A 19,970-nucleotide genomic window follows, 5' to 3' on the forward strand; every position below is an offset into this window, starting at 1 on the left:
AAGGACATGGAGTCCTTTGCTGGCAGGGCGGACCCTAATAAGAAATGATTGGAAAGTCAAGACAGCCATGACATCATGTTCTTCACAGGTGTACGTAGACTTTCGACCACCACAGTGTAGTCCCAGCTACCTGAGATAAGCGTATGGACATGGTCTCCAGCTGAACATGGCCTTCGATCCGTGGGGTGTGTCGGACCCTCAGAGGCTCCTTGGAAGCATTTCTTCTGAGCAAGACGGAGGCACACACTGGTTCAAAGATGTACTGATGAGTCCACGTCTTCATGCACTGGGTCATCGCCTCCTGGATGTTCCCAAAACAACAACATTGTTAGGAAATGGAAACAAGTTCTCTTTTTTAGGAATTCTAAAATGCATGTTTTGTTTGTTTTTTTGCAAAATCTTGTCATCATTGTCATGATGCAGGTATGTAGTGTATATCTCACACCTGGGCAGTTGTTTTGACACAGGGGCCACATTGTTAGCTGAACTGTGTCCGGGGGCCAGTGTGTGTGTTATGTGTATAGATATATATATATATAGATAATATATGAACACCTACTGTATCTATGGCATGATAACAGCAGGATATTTCTGTGTAAGAGAGAAGTGACTGACTGATGATTGTGTGACAATATTCACAAATCTTATATTTTTCATTCTGATTTTCCCCATGAGACTGTGAGCTTGTCCGTCTGATGTTTTCTAATTTTGACACACTATTTTAGCTGCAAAAACGTGGTTCCTGTGGAGAATGCATATATTTTGGATATATTTTAGTATAAGATTGTATTGTGTGATCATGCTAATGGTACTTTTCCGCTTTGGTGCAGCCAGTATATTTTCGTTGCCTTATTATCCATTGTTGACTTCTATATTTGGTCCTGGAGCATCCAGAGTCTTGCACAAACATGATGAATCACTCCTCAAAAGGGAGATTTCATTTAGTTCCATTCCGTGAAGGACACGGTCCCTCTTCTTATCAGCAGGTGCATCCCTCTCTGCCTTCTCACTATTACAGTACCAAAGATTGTCACACACACACTAGGTGTGGCAAAATTATTATCTGCATTTGACCCATCACCCTTGATCCCCCCCTGGGAGGTGAGGGGAGCAGTGGGCAGCAGCGGTGGCCGCGCCCGGGAATCATTTTTGGAGATTTAACCCCCAATTCCAAGCCTTGATGCTGAGTGCCAAGCAGGGAGGTAATGGCTCCCATTTCTATAGTCATCGGTATGACTCGGCCGGGGTTTGAACTCACAACCTACCCATCTCAGGGCGGACACTCTAACCAGTAAGCCACTGAGTCGGTGTATATATACATATATTCACTATAAGAGTTAACTTCTTTTAGACCTCTCTCTTGGTGACGCTATGATTGAGTTTTAAGGGCTGGTCACCTGAAGCTTTAGTAAAACTTGGCCAAGTACATGTTTGTCATCCAAAGAACTCTCAGTGCGTTAATTCCCTGTGCAAGAGGTGCAGCATGAGCAGGAGTGGGGGTCCATTCAATGTAGGAGTGTAACGGTACACAAAAATGTCGGTTCGGTACGTACCTCGGTTTAAAGGTCACGGTTCGGTTCATTTTCGGTACAGTAAGAAAACAACAAAATATAATTTTTTTGGGTTATTTATTTACGAAATTTGCAAAATCTTCCACCACAAATATTTTTCTAAGCGGAATATTTGATGTGAAGTAATGGGAACCTTGGATAGGTCAATAATTCATAATAACATTGATTTTGATTCAATATTATGTCTTGACAGTTTGAAAGAAAAAAAAAACAGCTTTGTTTTATTAGTCAACATTGCAACTTTTTCTAAATTACATTTAACCTTCTAGCTTTTTTTATTTCACTTTTGTTATGTTTTTGTTTTTTTTAACAGCATTTTTAGAATCCGAGGTTGGACTATCCGGCGTAGCCTCCTCTCCAGTACACCTGAATAAACCTTACCGGGAAGGCTGAGGAGTGTGATCCCACGATAGTTGGAACACACCCTCCGGTCCCCCTTCTTAAAGAGAGGAACCACCACCCTGGTCTGCCAATCCAGAGGTACCGCCCCCGATGTCCACGCGATGCTGCAGAGTCTTGTCAACCAAGACAGCCCCACAGCATCCAGAACCTTAAGGAACTCCGGGCCGATCTCATCCACTCCTGGGGCCTTGCCACCGAGGAGCTTTTTAACTACCTCAGCAACCTCAGCCCCAGAAATAGGATTCATGAGGAACAGTGTGGTTTTCGTCCTGGTCGTGGAACTGTGGGCCAGCTCTATACTCTCGGCAGGGTTCTTGAGGGTGCAACCAGTCTACATGTGTTTTGTGGACTTGGAGAAGGCATTCGACCGTGTCCCTCGGGAAGTCCTGTGGGGAGTGCTCAGAGAGTATGGGGTATCGGACTGTCTTATTGTGGCGGTCCACTCCCTGTATGATCAGTGTCAGAGCTTGGTCCGCATTGCTGGCAGTAAGTCGAACACATTTCCAGTGAGAGTTGGACTCCGCCAAGGCTGTCCTTTGTCACCCATTCTGTTCATAACTTTTATGGACAGAATTTCTAGGCGCAGTCAAGGCGTTGAGGGGTTCCGGTTTGGTGACCGCAGGATTAGGTCTCTGCTTTTTGCAGATGATGTGGTCCTGATGGCTTCATCTGGCCGGGATCTTCAGTTCTCACTGGATCGGTTCGCAGCCGAGTGTGAAGCGGCCGGAATGAGAATCAGCACCTCCAAGTCCGAGTCCATGGTTCTCTCCCGGAAAAGGGTGGAGTGCCATCTCCGGGTTGGGGAGGAGACCCTGCCCCAAGTGGAGGAGTTCAAGTACCTAGGAGTCTTGTTCACGAGTGGGGGAAGAGTGGATCGTGAGATTGACAGGCGGATCGGTGCGGCGTCTTCAGTAATGCGGACGTTGTATCGATCCGTTGTGGTGAAAAAGGAGCTGAGCCGGAAGGCAAAGCTCTCAATTTACCGGTCGATCTACGTTCCCATCCTCACCTATGGTCATGAGCTTTGGGTCATGACCGAAAGGATAAGATCACGGGTACAAGCGGCCCAAATGAGTTTCCTCTGCCGGGTTGCGGGTCTCTCCCTTAGAGATAGGGTGAGAAGCTCTGACATCCGGGAGGAACTCAAAGTAAAGCCGCTGCTCCTCCACATGGAGAGGAGCCAGATGAGGTGGTTCGGGCATCTGGTCAGGATGCCACCCGAACGCCTCCCTAGGGAGGTGTTTAGGGCACGTCCAACCGGTAGGAGGCCACGGGGAAGACCCAGGACACGTTGGGAAGACTATGTCTCCCGGCTGGCCTGGGAACGCCTCGGGATCCCCCGGGAAGAGCTAAACGAAGTGGCTGGGGAAAGGGAAGTCTGGGTTTCCCTGCTTAGGCTGCTTCCCCCGCGACCCGACCTCGGATAAGCGGAAGAAGATGGATGGATGGATTTTTAGAATGTGCCGTGGGCCTTTAAAACATTAGCTGTGGGCCGCAAATGGCCTCCAGGGCACACTTTTGACACCCCTGCTATAGATAATCAAAAATAAAATCTGATAAATCAATGGTTAAAAAGCAGAGCCTGGAGGTGCATGCGTGTTTATCATAACTCTCTTGCTCTCTGTCTCTGCTCCTCCCTCACCAATGTTGCTGCTGTACGCACAATTTGTTTTGTTTTTAACCCCTTCTTGACCCTGAACGTACATTGTTAATACACGCAACCATAACTCAAAATGCCGGACATTCGAGGCATTTAAGAAACTCTGCCCTGACAGCCCCGCAAAAGAGGACATGTCCGGTGAAAAGAAGACGTATGGTCAGTCTATCCTAGCCCGGTCACTGCAAAAGAGGACATGTCCGCTAAAAAGAAGACGTATGGTCAGTCTATCCTAGCCCGGTCACTGCAAAAGAGGACATGTCCGGTGAAAAGAGGACGTATGGTCAGTCTATCCTAGCCCGGTCACTGCAAAAGAAGACATGTCCGGTGAAAAGAGGACGTATGGTCAGTCTATCCTAGCCCGGTCACTGCAAAAGAAGACATGTCCGGTGAAAAGAGGACGTATGGTCAGTCTATCCTAGCCCGGTCACTGCAAAAGAGGACATGTCCGGTGAAAAGAGGACGTATGGTCAGTCTATCCTAGCCCGGTCACTGCAAAAGAGGACATGTCCGCTAAAAAGAAGACGTATGGTCAGTCTATCCTAGCCCGGTCACTGCAAAAGAAGACATGTCCGGTAAAAAGAGGACGTATGGTCAGTCTATCCTAGCCCGGTCACTGCAAAAGAAGACATGTCCGGTGAAAAGAGGACGTATGGTCAGTCTATCCTAGCCCGGTCACTGCAAAAGAAGACATGTCCGGTGAAAAGAGGACGTATGGTCAGTCTATCCTAGCCCGGTCACTGCAAAAGAAGACATGTCCGGTAAAAAGAGGACGTATGGTCAGTCCATCCTAGCCCGGTCACTGCAAAAGAAGACATGTCCGGTGAAAAGAGGACGTATGGTCAGTCTATCCTAGCCCGGTCACTGCAAAAGAAGACATGTCTGGTGAAAAGAGGACGTATGGTCAGTCTATCCTAGCCCGGTCACTGCAAAAGAAGACATGTCCGGTGAAAAGAGGACGTATGGTCAGTCTATCCTAGCCCGGTCACTGCAAAAGAGGACATGTCCGCTAAAAAGAAGACGTATGGTCAGTCTATCCTAGCCCGGTCACTGCAAAAGAAGACATGTCCGGTAAAAAGAGGACGTATGGTCAGTCTATCCTAGCCCGGTCACTGCAAAAGAGGACATGTCCGGTAAAAAGAGGACGTATGGTCAGTCTATCCTAGCCCGGTCACTGCAAAAGAAGACATGTCCGGTGAAAAGAGGACGTATGGTCAGTCTATCCTAGCCCGGTCACTGCAAAAGAAGACATGTCCGGTGAAAAGAGGACGTATGGTCAGTCTATCCTAGCCCGGTCACTGCAAAAGAGGACATGTCCGCTAAAAAGAAGACGTATGGTCAGTCTATCCTAGCCCGGTCACTGCAAAAGAGGACATGTCCGGTGAAAAGAGGACGTATGGTCAGTCTATCCTAGCCCGGTCACTGCAAAAGAGGACATGTCCGGTAAAAAGAGGACGTATGGTCAGTCTATCCTAGCCCGGTCACTGCAAAAGAAGACATGTCCGGTGAAAAGAGGACGTATGGTCAGTCTATCCTAGCCCGGTCACTGCAAAAGAGGACATGTCCGCTAAAAAGAAGACGTATGGTCAGTCTATCCTAGCCCGGTCACTGCAAAAGAGGACATGTCCGGTGAAAAGAGGACGTATGGTCAGTCTATCCTAGCCCGGTCACTGCAAAAGAAGACATGTCTGGTGAAAAGAGGACGTATGGTCAGTCTATCCTAGCCCGGTCACTGCAAAAGAAGACATGTCCGGTGAAAAGAGGACGTATGGTCAGTCTATCCTAGCCCGGTCACTGCAAAAGAGGACATGTCCGCTAAAAAGAAGACGTATGGTCAGTCTATCCTAGCCCGGTCACTGCAAAAGAAGACATGTCCGGTAAAAAGAGGACGTATGGTCAGTCTATCCTAGCCCGGTCACTGCAAAAGAGGACATGTCCGGTAAAAAGAGGACGTATGGTCAGTCTATCCTAGCCCGGTCACTGCAAAAGAAGACATGTCCGGTGAAAAGAGGACGTATGGTCAGTCTATCCTAGCCCGGTCACTGCAAAAGAAGACATGTCCGGTGAAAAGAGGACGTATGGTCAGTCTATCCTAGCCCGGTCACTGCAAAAGAGGACATGTCCGCTAAAAAGAAGACGTATGGTCAGTCTATCCTAGCCCGGTCACTGCAAAAGAGGACATGTCCGGTGAAAAGAGGACGTATGGTCAGTCTATCCTAGCCCGGTCACTGCAAAAGAGGACATGTCCGGTAAAAAGAGGACGTATGGTCAGTCTATCCTAGCCCGGTCACTGCAAAAGAAGACATGTCCGGTGAAAAGAGGACGTATGGTCAGTCTATCCTAGCCCGGTCACTGCAAAAGAGGACATGTCCGCTAAAAAGAAGACGTATGGTCAGTCTATCCTAGCCCGGTCACTGCAAAAGAGGACATGTCCGGTGAAAAGAGGACGTATGGTCAGTCTATCCTAGCCCGGTCACTGCAAAAGAGGACATGTCCGGTGCTAGCAGCGACCGGGCTAGGATAGACTGACCATACGTCTTCTTTTTAGCGGACATGTCCTCTTTTGCGGGGCTGTCAGGGCAGAGTTTCTTAAATGCCTCGAATGTCCGGCATTTTGAGTATTGTTTACGCTACTTAATATTTCTGTGTGGAAACTCGTTTGGTACAACTCCACACCGAACCGAAACCCCCGTACCGGAATGTTTATCATGAATTGATTAACGTGGACCCCGACTTAAACAAGTTGAAAAACTTATTGGGGTGTTACCATTTAGTGGTCAATTGTACGGAATATGTACAATCTACTAATAAAAGTTTCAATGAATCGATTCAATACAAGCACACGTACTGTTACATCCCTAATTCAATGCTGCTCGAAGCTTCATTTATTATTGTGAGGGCAAACATGTTTGTTTCTAGTCTGCCGTTAGCCCTTTTGGATCTTGTTAAGGCTAAGAATAAGCGTTGATCTGAGAACAGAGCCAGGTTGGCACAAAGCTGTGGAGTGAATAAACCTTAATCCCTGGCACGGTGCCAAGCAAAGACAAGCCAGCAAAACCTCTCATGCCAGGATTGTGGACTCCCATCAAAAGGAGGACTGATGAAAGCTGACCTGGATCTGATTGACAGGGAGTTTAGCCAGCATTTCACACTGGGTGTCCCAGTACACCCTGAAATCATCGATCTCCAGCTGCTTCTGTCGGAAGGGATTTCCGGCCTAATGAAAGGAAAAAGATGTATTAGTTCCAAATGTGGACAACCTCCCTTGTGTGAAATGAGGCAAGTATGTCAAAGTGGTGTGAAAGTTGCACACCGCTGGTGGTGATCTTCTCCTGGCCGCACAATCACATCAAGACATTCTCATTTCTGACTTGAAAATGTTCAGTAAAAGGTAACTTCTCCAGAGTCTGACTTTAAGGGCGACATTTCAAGTCAAACAACTTGCCTTGTCTTTGGAAGGATTCTGAGCAGAGATGTTGTTGATGCAGACTCCGAAGGAGAAGGGCTTGTCGGGATTGCAGGTGTCATCCTCAAATCTCAGGTGCACGTCTTGGATGTTGAGCTGAACAAAGGCATCACAGAATCAGGATGTTGTTGAGGCATTGTCCACTCAAATAACACACTGGGTGCATGTGAAGACCAGGTCTTGGCAAGGACTTCAGGACACAATAGGAACACAATCTTGTGACATGGTGATGTATTCTACATGAGGACTCCAGGATACAATAGGAACACAATATTGTGACATGGTGATGTATTCTACATGAGGACTCCAGGATACAATAGGAACACAATATTGTGACATGGTGATGTATTCTACATGAGGACTCCAGGATACAATAGGAACACAATATTGTGACATGGTGATGTATTCTACATGAGGACTGAGTCTTGGCATATGAAATGTAGGGCTGCAGCTATCTATTATTTTAGTAATCCACTAATCTTTCGACTAGTTCATTCCATTAATCGAGTAATCGGATGAAATAAACTTGATTGTTTATTTTACGGCAAATAGTTGCAATTATTTTTCTGCTTGCTATAACCTTCATTACCTTCATTTCCCGTCTTAAGTTTTTTTTAACCTTAATTTCACTTGTTTAACCTTCTTTTACCTTTAATTTAGTTTTTTTAACCTTCTATTTAACTATATTTACCTTTTATTTCTCTGCTTTTACATTTGATCTATTTTTTTCCTTTCTATTTAGCTTGTTTTACCTTGTACTTTTCTTCTAATTAAGTTTTACTTTCTTTTACCTTTCATTTACCTCCTCTTTAAGTCGTTTTACCTTTTATTTAACTTGCTTCACCTTTTATTTACCTTCTATTTAACTTCTAATTACCTTTTACTTTCTTTTACCTTCCATTTACCTTATATTTAAGTTGTTTTACCTTTTAATTACCATCTATTTAACTTGCATGACCTTTGATTTACCTTCTATTTAACTTTCTTTACCTTTCATTAATATTCTTTTATCTTCTATTTAACTTGTTTTAGAATATTTTACCTTTTATTTAAGTTATTTTACCTTCTATTCAACTTTACTTCTGATTTACCTTTTTCTAACTTTTTATATAGCTTGTATTACCTTAAATATACTTTATATTTACCTTCTACTTACCTTTAACCTTTTATTTACCTTCTATATAACTTTCCTTACCTTTTATTTACCTTCTATTTAACTTGTTTTACATTATTTTACCTTTAATTTACCTGCTTTTATCAACTGTTTAACTTGCTTTATCTTTTGTTTACCTTATTTTACACCTTCTAACTTGTTTTACCTTGTTTTTAGGATTCAAGGAGCTCTAATCGTCGTACCCGCAGACATTTGCAAGGTGTATGGTACGAAATTTGGACTGAGGTCCCGAAAAGTATGAAGAAAAAGAGAAATAAAATAAAATAATAGGCACTTTACAAGAGGTAGGACTGAGATGAGCCAGATAAGAACGCTGTTTGGAATGAGATTGACCTTTTATTTACCATCTTTTACCTTTTACATTCTTTACTATACCATACATTACCTTCTATTTCACTTATTTTACTTTCTTTTTTCATTTATCTTCTTTTACCATATTTTACATTCCATTTCGGGTCCCTTGTCACACCTTCCTTTACCCAGTACACTTTTCAACTCTCAATTTGTTGCGCTGAGTTTATAGGGATCATTTTACAATCCTTCAAGTCATGTTTTCTTTGTCAAATCTGGCATCTTAACATATTTTATTGGAGACTGTATTCGTGTTTAGAGTCGCTGAAAGTTAGCTTCCCTTACTTGCAACTTGCTTTCCAATATCACCAGAAAAACATACTACATTTATTGCTAGTCATTCATAATAAATAAATAGTCTCTAAAAGGATCAGATACATCTCTAGAAACCTGAAAAATTCTCAACAAAGTATACATACAGTACGCTGCAACATTTGAAAAAAAGAGCAAAACGATTAGAAAAAATATATATTAATACCATTGAGGATTATGCAAATTGTATGCTACTGTCATTTTGAGCGCGCCCCGCAAGCTGTGGGAAACATGCAGCATACTGACGGAGATAGATATCTACATATATCCATATTAAAGAGTTATTTCTTTCTATAGTCATGTTTGAAATAGCTAGTGTTTTCCATTTGTACTCTTTTTATTTTATAATCTCATGTCTATGGTACACTGCAAGTTTACCTTAGCTTTGGGAATGTAAGGAGTAGCAACAGTCCCTTCTTATCTCATCCTGTGCTCAGCTAAGGAGGACAATAGACATGTGTATTCATTCCGGTGGGTGAGGGCGAGGGAGATATTGAAGAAAACAGCGCTTCCGTAAGGTTTTTTAGATCAACTGGGCGACGCGATTTGAATGTGTTGTTTTTAGGTTGGTCTCTCCAAAGCTTTGGAATAAATTGCAAAATACCTATTCTGTTCTGGGTGATCATTTAAACTCAGTTTATGTGTCATCAAAAGAACTTGATTGACCAGTAACTTAGATTCCCTGGGTTGAAGAACTGGTCCGACGCAACAGTACATATGGACTCCTCCTTACTTCAATGTTTTCCACGATTCTCGTAACCACGGATGCAGTGACGGAGTACCAGTAAGACTCTCCTCTCTGCTCACACTCACTCTGTGGACGGAACAACACAAACATATCATACATTCAAACAGTATGTAGAGTCCCATGTCTCAAATGTGCACCCTTCAAGTCGTTAGTGAACAAAAAACCCGACATTCCAGAAAAGGAGGATGATTTCATGTCAAACCAGGGTCCCCTTACCTTGAATTTGTCTTCAAGAGTCTTGAGGAGATACTTCTTGCGCTCCCTCTGCTCCTCTTTCTCTTTCTGGTCGTCATACTCCTGCATCTGGGCAGGGCCGACGATGAGGTTGAGCTGGGACATGGAGATGACCCACGGGTCGCTGTGAGGCCGGTAGAACGGGATCTGCAGAGTAATCTTTCCAATGAAGCCTAAAGCAGACACAACAAGGGTTATTTTAAGGATCATGTGGAGAAATGTCCAGACTATTTCCAGAAATACAAGCATTATAGGTAGGGTTGTTGGTAGCGGTACCAAAATGTATTGCGATGATTTTCTAAATAAAGTGGACCACAAAAATTGTCATTATTGGTTTTATTTATTTAGTGTACATGAAACATATGTTTATTATTGTAATTTAGTCCTTAAATAAAATATTAGACAACTTGTCTTTTAGTAGTAAGTAAACAAACAAAGACTCCTACTTGGTCTGCAGTAACATATTGTGTCATTTATACACCTATTATTTTATACACATTATGAGGGACAAACTGTAAACATGGATTATTCATCTACTTGTTCATTTACTGTTAATGTCTGATTATTTTCTTTTTTAACATGTTCTATCTACACTTCTAGACTTAAGACATTCAGTATATCTCTATGTGGAATTAAACTATGGAATGGATTAAGCAAAGCAATCAAACAATGTACTATTATGATCCACTTCAAGAAACTCTTCGAACTTAAAGTGTTTACAAAATACAAAAAAGAAAAACCATGATAAACATTCTGAACTTATTCAACCATTCATTCTTTCATTCTCAAAATAATCTTACTTATGTCATCGTATGGAATAAAACTTACTTCACCAATTATTTATTTATTTATTTCTATTGATTTAGTGATTACTTATGGAGTATATTGTGAATACCGCATTTCCTTGAATAGCCGCCGGGGCGCTAATTAATTTAAAACCTCCTCACTCCTGCGCTTATTCAAAGCATGCGGTAAAAGTAAGCAGGCGCTAATAATTTTAAAACCTCTTCTCACCCCTGCGCTTACCAATGGCATGTTATAAAAAAAAAAAAAATTATTATTATTATTCTGCGTCCGCGGCCCGGTGGTTGGGGACCACTGCTCTACAGCATGTCATCGCGCCCACTTTTACACCATGTTGTCTGTGTGACGGTCGGACGCATGCATTTCGCTGCTTCTTATACAAAATTGCAATGCATACTTGGTCAACATCCATAGCTTTTACACGGATGGTTGTGATATAAACAACTTTAAAACTCTTACTAATAAGCGCCACACTCTGTGAACCCACACCAAACACATTTCTGGAGAGCATTGGCTCTGTGGCACATTATAAACGCAAGATAGGATTACCCATAATGCCGTGCATCCGTGACTCTTGGATATATTATACACGCGCCCCCAACCCCACCCACCTCAACCGACGCGGGGGTTGTTTTTAGCGCGTGTATAATATATCCAAGAGTCACGGATACACGGCATTATGGGTAATCCCTAGGCTGCGTTTATAATGTCCCACAGAGCCAATGCTCTCCAGAAATGTGTTTGGTGTGGGTTCACAGAGTGTGGCGCATATTAGTAAGAGTGTTAAAGTTGTTTTGTATCACAACCATTAGTGTGATCTGTATGGCTGTGGAACAAGACCCCTGGTTTATACACAGTAAAAGCAAAAAAAAAAACTCCTCCGTCACGAATTTGAACTGGCGATAAAAGTAAGCATGCGCTTATTAATTTCGAGAGCTAATTTTACCCGGCAGTAATTCAAGGCAGGCGCATATTACATGCCCGGCGGCTATTCAAGGAAATATGGTACATTGAGAACAGGAAGTGAACAAAAGTTTTAGCAACTGTTACGTAAAAGAAAAGGGGTATGATTAAATAAGCTTTGCTTCTTCCTACTCCTTTTCGAACATGTTGAAAAGAGAAACTGGAAATTGTGATGCATTATGTTGTATGCTTGCATGGTCGACACAAACTCAAACTTCTGTTAAAATGTAATAATGACTTATTCTTCCCTTCTTTGACACTTGACTTTAGTTTTGGATGATACCACACATTTAGGTATTGATGTGATACCAAGTAGTTACAGGATCATACATTGGTCATATTCGAAGTCCTCAAGTGTCCAGGGACATATTTACTGAGTTTATAAACATAATAAGAATGTTTTAAAAAGGAAAAAAGGTGGATGTAATCATGTAGCGTGGACTAGATACGCTCCTGTACTGTCAGGTGTAGATCCACCCATGTCATTTGTTTACATTCATGGGTGCTAGCTTTTGTTAGCAGTGAGCTATTGTATCCTCCTACTGTGTGTAGTAAAGCATGTTTAGCTCTTCCTTGTCCTGCAGTGAATTTCCTGGAAAAGTATGCCAAAGCAGACTTATTTCACACTACCTGATGTTCAGCAGCACAAAAGCACACACACCTTCCGCCGCCCCCTTCCTTCTCTCTCTCTCTCTCAGCTCCTTTCTTTTCAACTATATTTTTTTAAATGTTTACTAGTGCAGCAACATTGTTGTTAAAGTTAAGGATTTTTTTCTGATTTCATCTTGTTGTTGTTTTTTTGGCTTGTTAATAAACATAAGGTTGATCCACCACCATCTTGTCATGTTTGTTTGATATACAGTACTGTATAACACTTTAAATTGTATTCAAAATGTACAAACCTTCACTAAAATATGGACTTTTGTTGAGGCTGGAACCCATTATTCATAATTACATTCTTTCTTAGGGAGAAATGTGCTTAACAATACAAACTTTTCCATTTACGACACCTGTTAAGGAACCAATTAGGTTGGTAAATGAAGGTTTGACTGTACTATGAATTTGATATAGGGTTCACGGTGACCCTGGAAAGGATGATTTCTATTTCCATTGTGTTCCACTTGACTAAATATCTTGAAACAAACAAACAGGATGTTGACCAGCATTTACAAAAGCATTTTGTTCAGCCTTAGAAGTTCCAGCGAGTTAATCCCAAACAAAAGTGAAAATGCTCCCGTCCATGAAGTATAAAAGTTGATTAGTTATCATGGACACAAGTTGGGTCAGTATTGCACCACCTCGTGTAATCTTTGACTTGCAGCCTCACCTGCTTTGACTTCAAAGGGCAGGTCAAACTCTTTGAGTGCATCTTTCCTCAGAGGGAGGTTCTCCAACTCAACTGCACCTGAAGAACGGACGTGGTTCACAACATTGCCTGCTCAAAACACTCAATTGTGTCCATTTCATACAAACATGGCTGTCCAGATAAAGCATTGTTGTATGGAATGGGTCATACTTGTAGAGCGCTTTTCTGACTTTTTTTAAGGACCCAAAGCGCTTTGACACTATTTCCACATTCACACACAAGCTATAAACATTTAACTTACACTATATTGCCAAGAGTATTTGGCCAGCCATCCATATGATGAGAACCAGGAGTCCTAATCACTAGGCCCAGTGTATCAAATTAAGCACTTAGACATGGAGACTGTTTCTACAAACATTTGTAAAAGAATGGGCCGCTTTCAGTGATTTCCAGCGAGAGACAGTCATAGGATGTGTGTGTGTGTGTGTGTGTGTGTGTGTGTGTGGAAGGGGGGGGGGGTCCCTGAAAATAACGTCTACATTGAACTGGTCCGTGGTGCTAAAAACTTCAGGGACCACTGCTTTACCACACTGCATCCCATGATTTGCATTGGACTCGGTGATGTATGGCTTAGATACGGCCATGGAAACCCATTCCATGAAGCTCTCTGCGTACTGTACGTGGGCTAATTGGAAGGTGACATGAAGTTTGGAGCTGTGTAGCAAGTGACTGTGCAGAAAGTCTTTGCACTATGCTGACCTCTCTACCACTTGGCGGCTGAGTTGCTGTTGTTCCCAAACTCTTCACTTTTCTTACAACAAAGTTGACTTTGGAATATTTAGGAGCGAGGACATTTCAGGACTGGATTTGTTGCACAGGTGGCATCCTATGACAGTTCCATGCTTTTAAGTCTCGTCTTAAGACCCACTTTTATTCTTTGGCTTTTAGCACTACGTGAGTTGTGTGGTCCTCTGTCCTCTGTTCTCCTCTGTGTTTTTTATACACTTTGATTTTTATTTTACTGTTTTAATTGATTTTACCCTTTAAAATTGTTTTTAATCATATTTGTTTTTATATTGTTTTTATTGGTTTTATTTTTATTAATTTTTTGTTTTATTCAGTCATTGGTGGAGCATAATATTGTTTTTAACATGGCTGTGCAGCACTTTGGAAACGTTATTGTTGTTTAAATGTGCTTTATAAATAAAGTGGATTGGATTGGAAATCACTGAGAGCGGCCCATTCTTTCACAAATGTTTGTAGAAACAGTCTCCATGCCTAAGTGCTTGATTTGATACACCAGGCAAAGTGACTAGGGCACCTGGTTCTCATCATTTGGATGGGTGGCCAGATACTTGTGGCAATATAGTGTATGATGGTAAAAAAAGATCCTGCATCCCTAATATTGAGTTATTTGACACAGGTTGGGTTAAAAGTGCATGACACTAGTTGTGAATCTGGTGTATGAAGAGGGCTTCACAGGTAAAGAGAAAGGAAAGTATGTTACCAAACAATATAATGATTAAAAAGGTAAGAGGTGTATGATTACCTTTGAGGAGGGCAATGGACAGCTGATCCGTGTTCAAGTTGCTGACATATTTCCCCAAGTATGTGTTCAGCACCCAGGCGACCAGGCCCTCCAACATCCTGTTTGTTCAGGGAACGCCGCCACTCCCCAAAATGCGTCTGCAGCAGACAAAAGTGGGGCTCTCAGGGGCAAGGCCCTCAGGGGCTGAGAAGAACAAGGCAAATGTTAGATATTTTACCCTCCATTTCACTGCAGCACCATATTTGACCGGTTTCACCTGCCAGAAAGACAACTTTATCAAAACTGCTTCGGCAAACCCTGCTCTATTTTGGAAGTGAAAGAATGTTTTTTGTTCATGTGGTAGTACACTAATATGTAGAGATATATTTTGTTCTTTATTACCAAAGCTTTTTTTGATACTGAATTTATTTAACTACATTTTTAGCGTTTACATTTTGTGAACATTAAATTATACTGACAATTTCATTACATTAATTTCATTAAATTTACCGGGACCAAGTAGGTCTTCAATTTTGAAGCGACAAATGTTTCTGCACTGAATTTTAAAAACCCTGTACTTTACTCAACTGAATTTTTGAACACATACATTTTGCTCACTTTGAATAAATACAACAATTGAGAGCAAAATGTGTGTGTTTAATAAATCAATGTATAAAAATTCCCAATAAAATAAATCAGTGCAGAAACATTCTTTGCTTCAAACTCTGGTAAATGAAATGAAATGATTCAATTAAATAAAACGAAAATGTATTGAAATTGTCAGTATAATTTAATGTTAATTAATTAGATAATGGCTGGCCACTGCGCATGCGCATGTTATTCAAGATGTCGGCGTCCTCTTGCAAGGTGGTGTTTTTTAATTTTCTAACAATACTTGTTCCTTTTTTAAAACGTGTGTGACAGAGAACAATGCTTTAACGGTCATTATAATTATTTACAGTCATAGTGACATGTTATTCCAACCACTGTTCGGTGTTTTTTTATCAATAGTTTTAGTTCCTTGTTCATTTTTTTCCCCGCTGTTTCTTTCGCTAAATTAGTGCAATTTGAATGTATATCCGCATTAAAGTATAATTCTCAGGCCTTTTTCTATGAATTGTTTTAGAATGGGGCGGCATAGCTCGTTTTTTAGAGTGGCCGTGCCAGAAACTTGAGGGTTCCAGGTTCGATTCCTGCTTCTGCTATCCTAGTCACTGCCGTTGTGTCCTTGGGCAAGACACTTTACTCACCTGCTCCCAGTGCCACCCACGTTGCTTTAAATGTAACTAAGATATTGGTTTCACTATGTAAAGAGCTTTGAGTCACTCGAGAAAAGCGCTATATAAATATAATTCACTGCAATGTAAAAAAACATTCAACTCACAAAATTCTGACGCCAAAAATTCAAATAGATATGAATTAAGTGTGGAAAAAAAGCTTTGTGAATGAAGACACATTTTAACCTCTGTACTGATTTTTTAAGTTTAACATAAACCCAAAACCTCTTCATGATTCACCTGTAAATGGATTTGCACACATTTATGTAAATGCATGGTGCATTAAAATAATTGCATTAGCTGGGTAAGTAAAAATTGAGGGCCCGGGGGCCAGATACTGGCCGCCACGCTGTTTCACGGGGCCCAACAACGACTATCTCCAGGCGATTCTACATCAAATGTATATTTTTACAGTCACCTTCTGAAGGCAGTCATAACTGCAATGTGGCCCCCAATTTAAACCACTTTCCCACCCTGATTTACACTGTTTTATACAAAAATGACATATAATCATTTAGAATAATCTATGATCACACTGACATAAGAGTGTTGGTAGTTGAGATACTACCATATTGTATATGCACCTTAGGAGGAGCTGCTCCAATTTCGTTGTTCTTTGAACCTGTTCATTGCAATAATGACAATAAAACTCTATTCTATTCTATTCTATTCTATTCTATTCTATTTATATGAGTCAATTTAAACTGATTGCCTATGTTCATTAGTTCAAACAAATGACAAGTTAAGTAACGTGATGTCAGTGACATTGTTGGGCCTGAGTTTCCCAGCATGCCTTGTGTTTGCTGAATTATTACTGTACTTTACATGTTAGTGTGTAAAAAATAGAACATTTTGAAGTCATAGTCGAACAAAGACTATTCATCACATATGTGGCCAATTTACAGCCAGTTGGATGTGGACTGCTTGCATGGTGGGTGACAGTCTTACTGGAGTCACTCACAAGGTGCTCCTTTTGGGACAAGCGGTAGCAAATGGTTCGATGGAGATACATTATTTGCTCATTTGATAAATCTTACCTATGTAATTTGATATTTCCTCAAATTATGTCAAGTGGGATTAAATTGTAATTACAATTTAATCTTTTTGTTAAAATCTCCTATAAAGAGAAAAGAAAAAAAGAAATATTTAGTCTGAATTTATTTTGTTGGCCAAATATAATTATACTAGATGTTAGCATTACTTTAAAAAAGGGGTGTCCAAACTTTTTGACTTGGGTGCCACATTGGGCTAAAAAAAAAAAAATCTGGCCGCGGGCCAAAAGCATGTATTAAAAGATAAATAAATAAATAAATATGTAGGTGTGGGAAAAATCACAAGACTACTTCATCTCTACAGAACTGTTTCATGAGGGGTTCCCTCAATCATCAGGAGATGAAGTAGTCTTGTGATTTTTCCCACACCTACATATTGCGCTCTACCACGGTATCGAGCACTATTCTCTGGATAATCCAATCCAGACATAAATAAATATATATATATATATATATATATATATATATATATATATATATATATACACACACACACACACATATATATTAAAATTATATATATATGTATATATGTATATGTGTATATATATATATATATCCATCTTCTTCCGCTTATCAGAGGTCGGGTCGCGGGGGCAGCAACCTAAGCAGGGAAGCCCAGACGCTCCTCTCCCCAGCCACTTCGTCCAACTCTTGCCAGGGAATGCCGAGGCGTTCCCAGGCCAGCCGGGAGACATAGTCTTCCCAACGTGTCCTGGGTCTTCCCTGTAGCCTACTACCGGTCGGACGTGCCCGAAACACCTCCCTAGGGAGGCGTTCGGGTGGCATCCTGACCAGATGCCCGAACCACCTCATCTGGCTCCTCTCCATGTGGAGGAGCAGCAGCTTTACTTTGAGTTCCTCCCGGATGGCAGAGCTTCTCACCCTATCTCTAAGGGAGAGACCCGCCACACGGTGGAGGAAACTCATTTGTACCCGTGATTTTTTCCTTTCAGTCATGACCCAAAGCTCATGACAATAGGTGAGGATGGGAAGATAGATTGACCGGTAAATAGGGAGCTTTGCCTTCCGGCTTAGCTCCTTCTTCACCACGGATCGATACAGCGTCCGCATTACTGAAGACGCCGCACCGATCCGCCTGTCGATCTCACGATCCACTCTTCCCTCACTCGTGAACAAGACTCCTAGGTACTTGAAGTCCTCCACTTGGGGCAGGGTCTCCAACCCCAACCCGGAGATGGCACTCCACCCTTTTCCGGGCGAGAACCATGGACTCGGACTTGGAGGTGCTGATTCTCATTCCGGTCGCTTCACACTCGGCTGCGAACCGATCCAGTGAGAGCTGAAGATCCCGGTCAGATGAAGCCATCAGGACCACATCATCTGCAAAAAGCAGAGACCTAATCCTGCGGTCACCAAACCAGAACCCCTCAACGCCTTGACTGCGCCTAGAAATTCTGTCCATAAAAGTTATGAACAGAATGGGTGACAAAGGACAGCCTTGGCGGAGTCCAACCCTCACTGGAAATGTGTTCGACTTACTGCCAGCAATGCGGACCAAGTTCTGACACTGATCATACAGGGAGTGGACCGCCACAATATGACAGTCCGGTACCCCATACTCTCTGAGCACTCCCCACAGGACTTCCCGAGGGACACGGTCCAATGCCTTCTCCAAGTCCACAAAGCACATGTAGACTGGTTGGGCAAACTCCCATGCACCCTCAAGAACCCTGCCCAGAGTATAGAGCTGGTCCACAGTTCCACGACCAGGACGAAAACCACACTGTTCCTCCTGAATCTGAGGTTCCACTATCCGGCGTAGCCTCCTCTCCAGTACACCTGAATAAACCTTACCGGGAAGGCTGAGGAGTGTGATCCCAGGATAGTTGGAACACACCCTCCGGTTCCCCTTCTTAAAGAGAGGAACCACCACCCTGGTCTGCCAATCCAGAGGTACCGCCCCCGATGCTGCAGAGTCTTGTCAACCAAGACAGCCCCACAGCATCCAGACCCTTAAAGAACTCCGGACGGATCTCATCCACCCCCGGGGCCTTGCTGCGATATATATTTATTTATTAGGGGTGTGGGAAAAAATCGATTCGTAAACAAATCGAATCGAATATGTTGTGCAATTAAGAATAGATTCTCTTTTTTTTTTTTTTCTAAATCAATTGTTTTTTTTGTTTTTTTAAATCAATCCAGCAAACCACCACACAACAATACCATAACAATGCAATCCAATTCCAAAAGCAAAGCTGAGCCAGCAACACTCAGAACTGCAATAAACAGAGCAATTGAGAGGAGACACAAACACCACACAGAACAAAACAAAAGTAGTGAAATAAAAATGAATATTATCAACAACAGTATCAATATTAGTTATCATTTCAGCATAGCAGTGATTAAAAATCCCTCATTGACATTATCATTAGACATTTATAAAAATAATAAAAAAGAACAATAGTGTCACAGTGGCTTACACTTGCATGGCATCTCATAAGCTGGACAACACACTGTGTCCAATGTTTGCACAAAGATAAAATAAGTCATATTTTTGCTTCCTTTAATAGTTAAAACAAATTTACATTATTGCAATCAGTTGATAAAACATTGTCCTTTACAATTATAAAAGCTTTTTTTAAATCTACTACTCTGCTAGCATGTGAGCAGACTGGGGTAGATTCTTCTGAAATCTATGTATTGAATGAATACACAATCCTTTTGGATCGTAAAATATCGTTTTTGAATAGAGAATCGAATCTAATCGAAAAAAATCGATATATTATCGAAACGTGACCCCAAGAATCGATATTGAATCGAATCGTGGGACACCCATAGATTCGCAGCCCTAAAATGTGTATATATATATATATATATATATATATATATATATATATATATATATATATATATATATATATATATATATATATATATATATATATATATATATATATATATATCATTAGACTTTGGCGACACTAAATGGTCCCTAGTGTGTGAATGTTGTCTGTCTATCTGTGTTGGCCCTATGACGAGGTGGCGATTGTAGCTGAGATAGGCACCAGCGCCCCCCGCAACCCCAAAGGGAATAAGCGGGAGAAAATATATATATATATATATATATATATACACACACATATATATACACACATATGTAC

General features: G+C 41.6%; 1 protein-coding gene across 6 annotated transcripts in view; it reads right to left on the reverse strand.

The window, feature by feature from the left end:
• Nucleotides 1–19,970, reverse strand: part of vps13d (vacuolar protein sorting 13 homolog D) — a 181,537-nt gene that overhangs the window by 157,140 nt on the left and 4,427 nt on the right. For all 6 annotated transcript variants that reach the window (XM_061902435.1, XM_061902439.1, XM_061902437.1 and 3 more), the window contains exons 3-9: nt 14,538–14,720; nt 13,010–13,087; nt 9,898–10,088; nt 9,667–9,747; nt 7,076–7,192; nt 6,743–6,847; nt 131–301 (exon numbers count right to left, since the gene is read on the reverse strand). In XM_061902435.1, coding sequence (XP_061758419.1) covers nt 131–301; nt 6,743–6,847; nt 7,076–7,192; nt 9,667–9,747; nt 9,898–10,088; nt 13,010–13,087; nt 14,538–14,634 — 840 coding nt within the window. In that variant the 5' untranslated portion in view covers nt 14,635–14,720. The remainder of the gene's footprint in view (nt 1–130; nt 302–6,742; nt 6,848–7,075; nt 7,193–9,666; nt 9,748–9,897; nt 10,089–13,009; nt 13,088–14,537; nt 14,721–19,970) is intronic.

This window comes from Nerophis ophidion, linkage group LG06 (assembly GCF_033978795.1).
Source record: "Nerophis ophidion isolate RoL-2023_Sa linkage group LG06, RoL_Noph_v1.0, whole genome shotgun sequence".
In the NCBI taxonomy this organism is placed as follows: domain Eukaryota; kingdom Metazoa; phylum Chordata; class Actinopteri; order Syngnathiformes; family Syngnathidae; genus Nerophis; species Nerophis ophidion.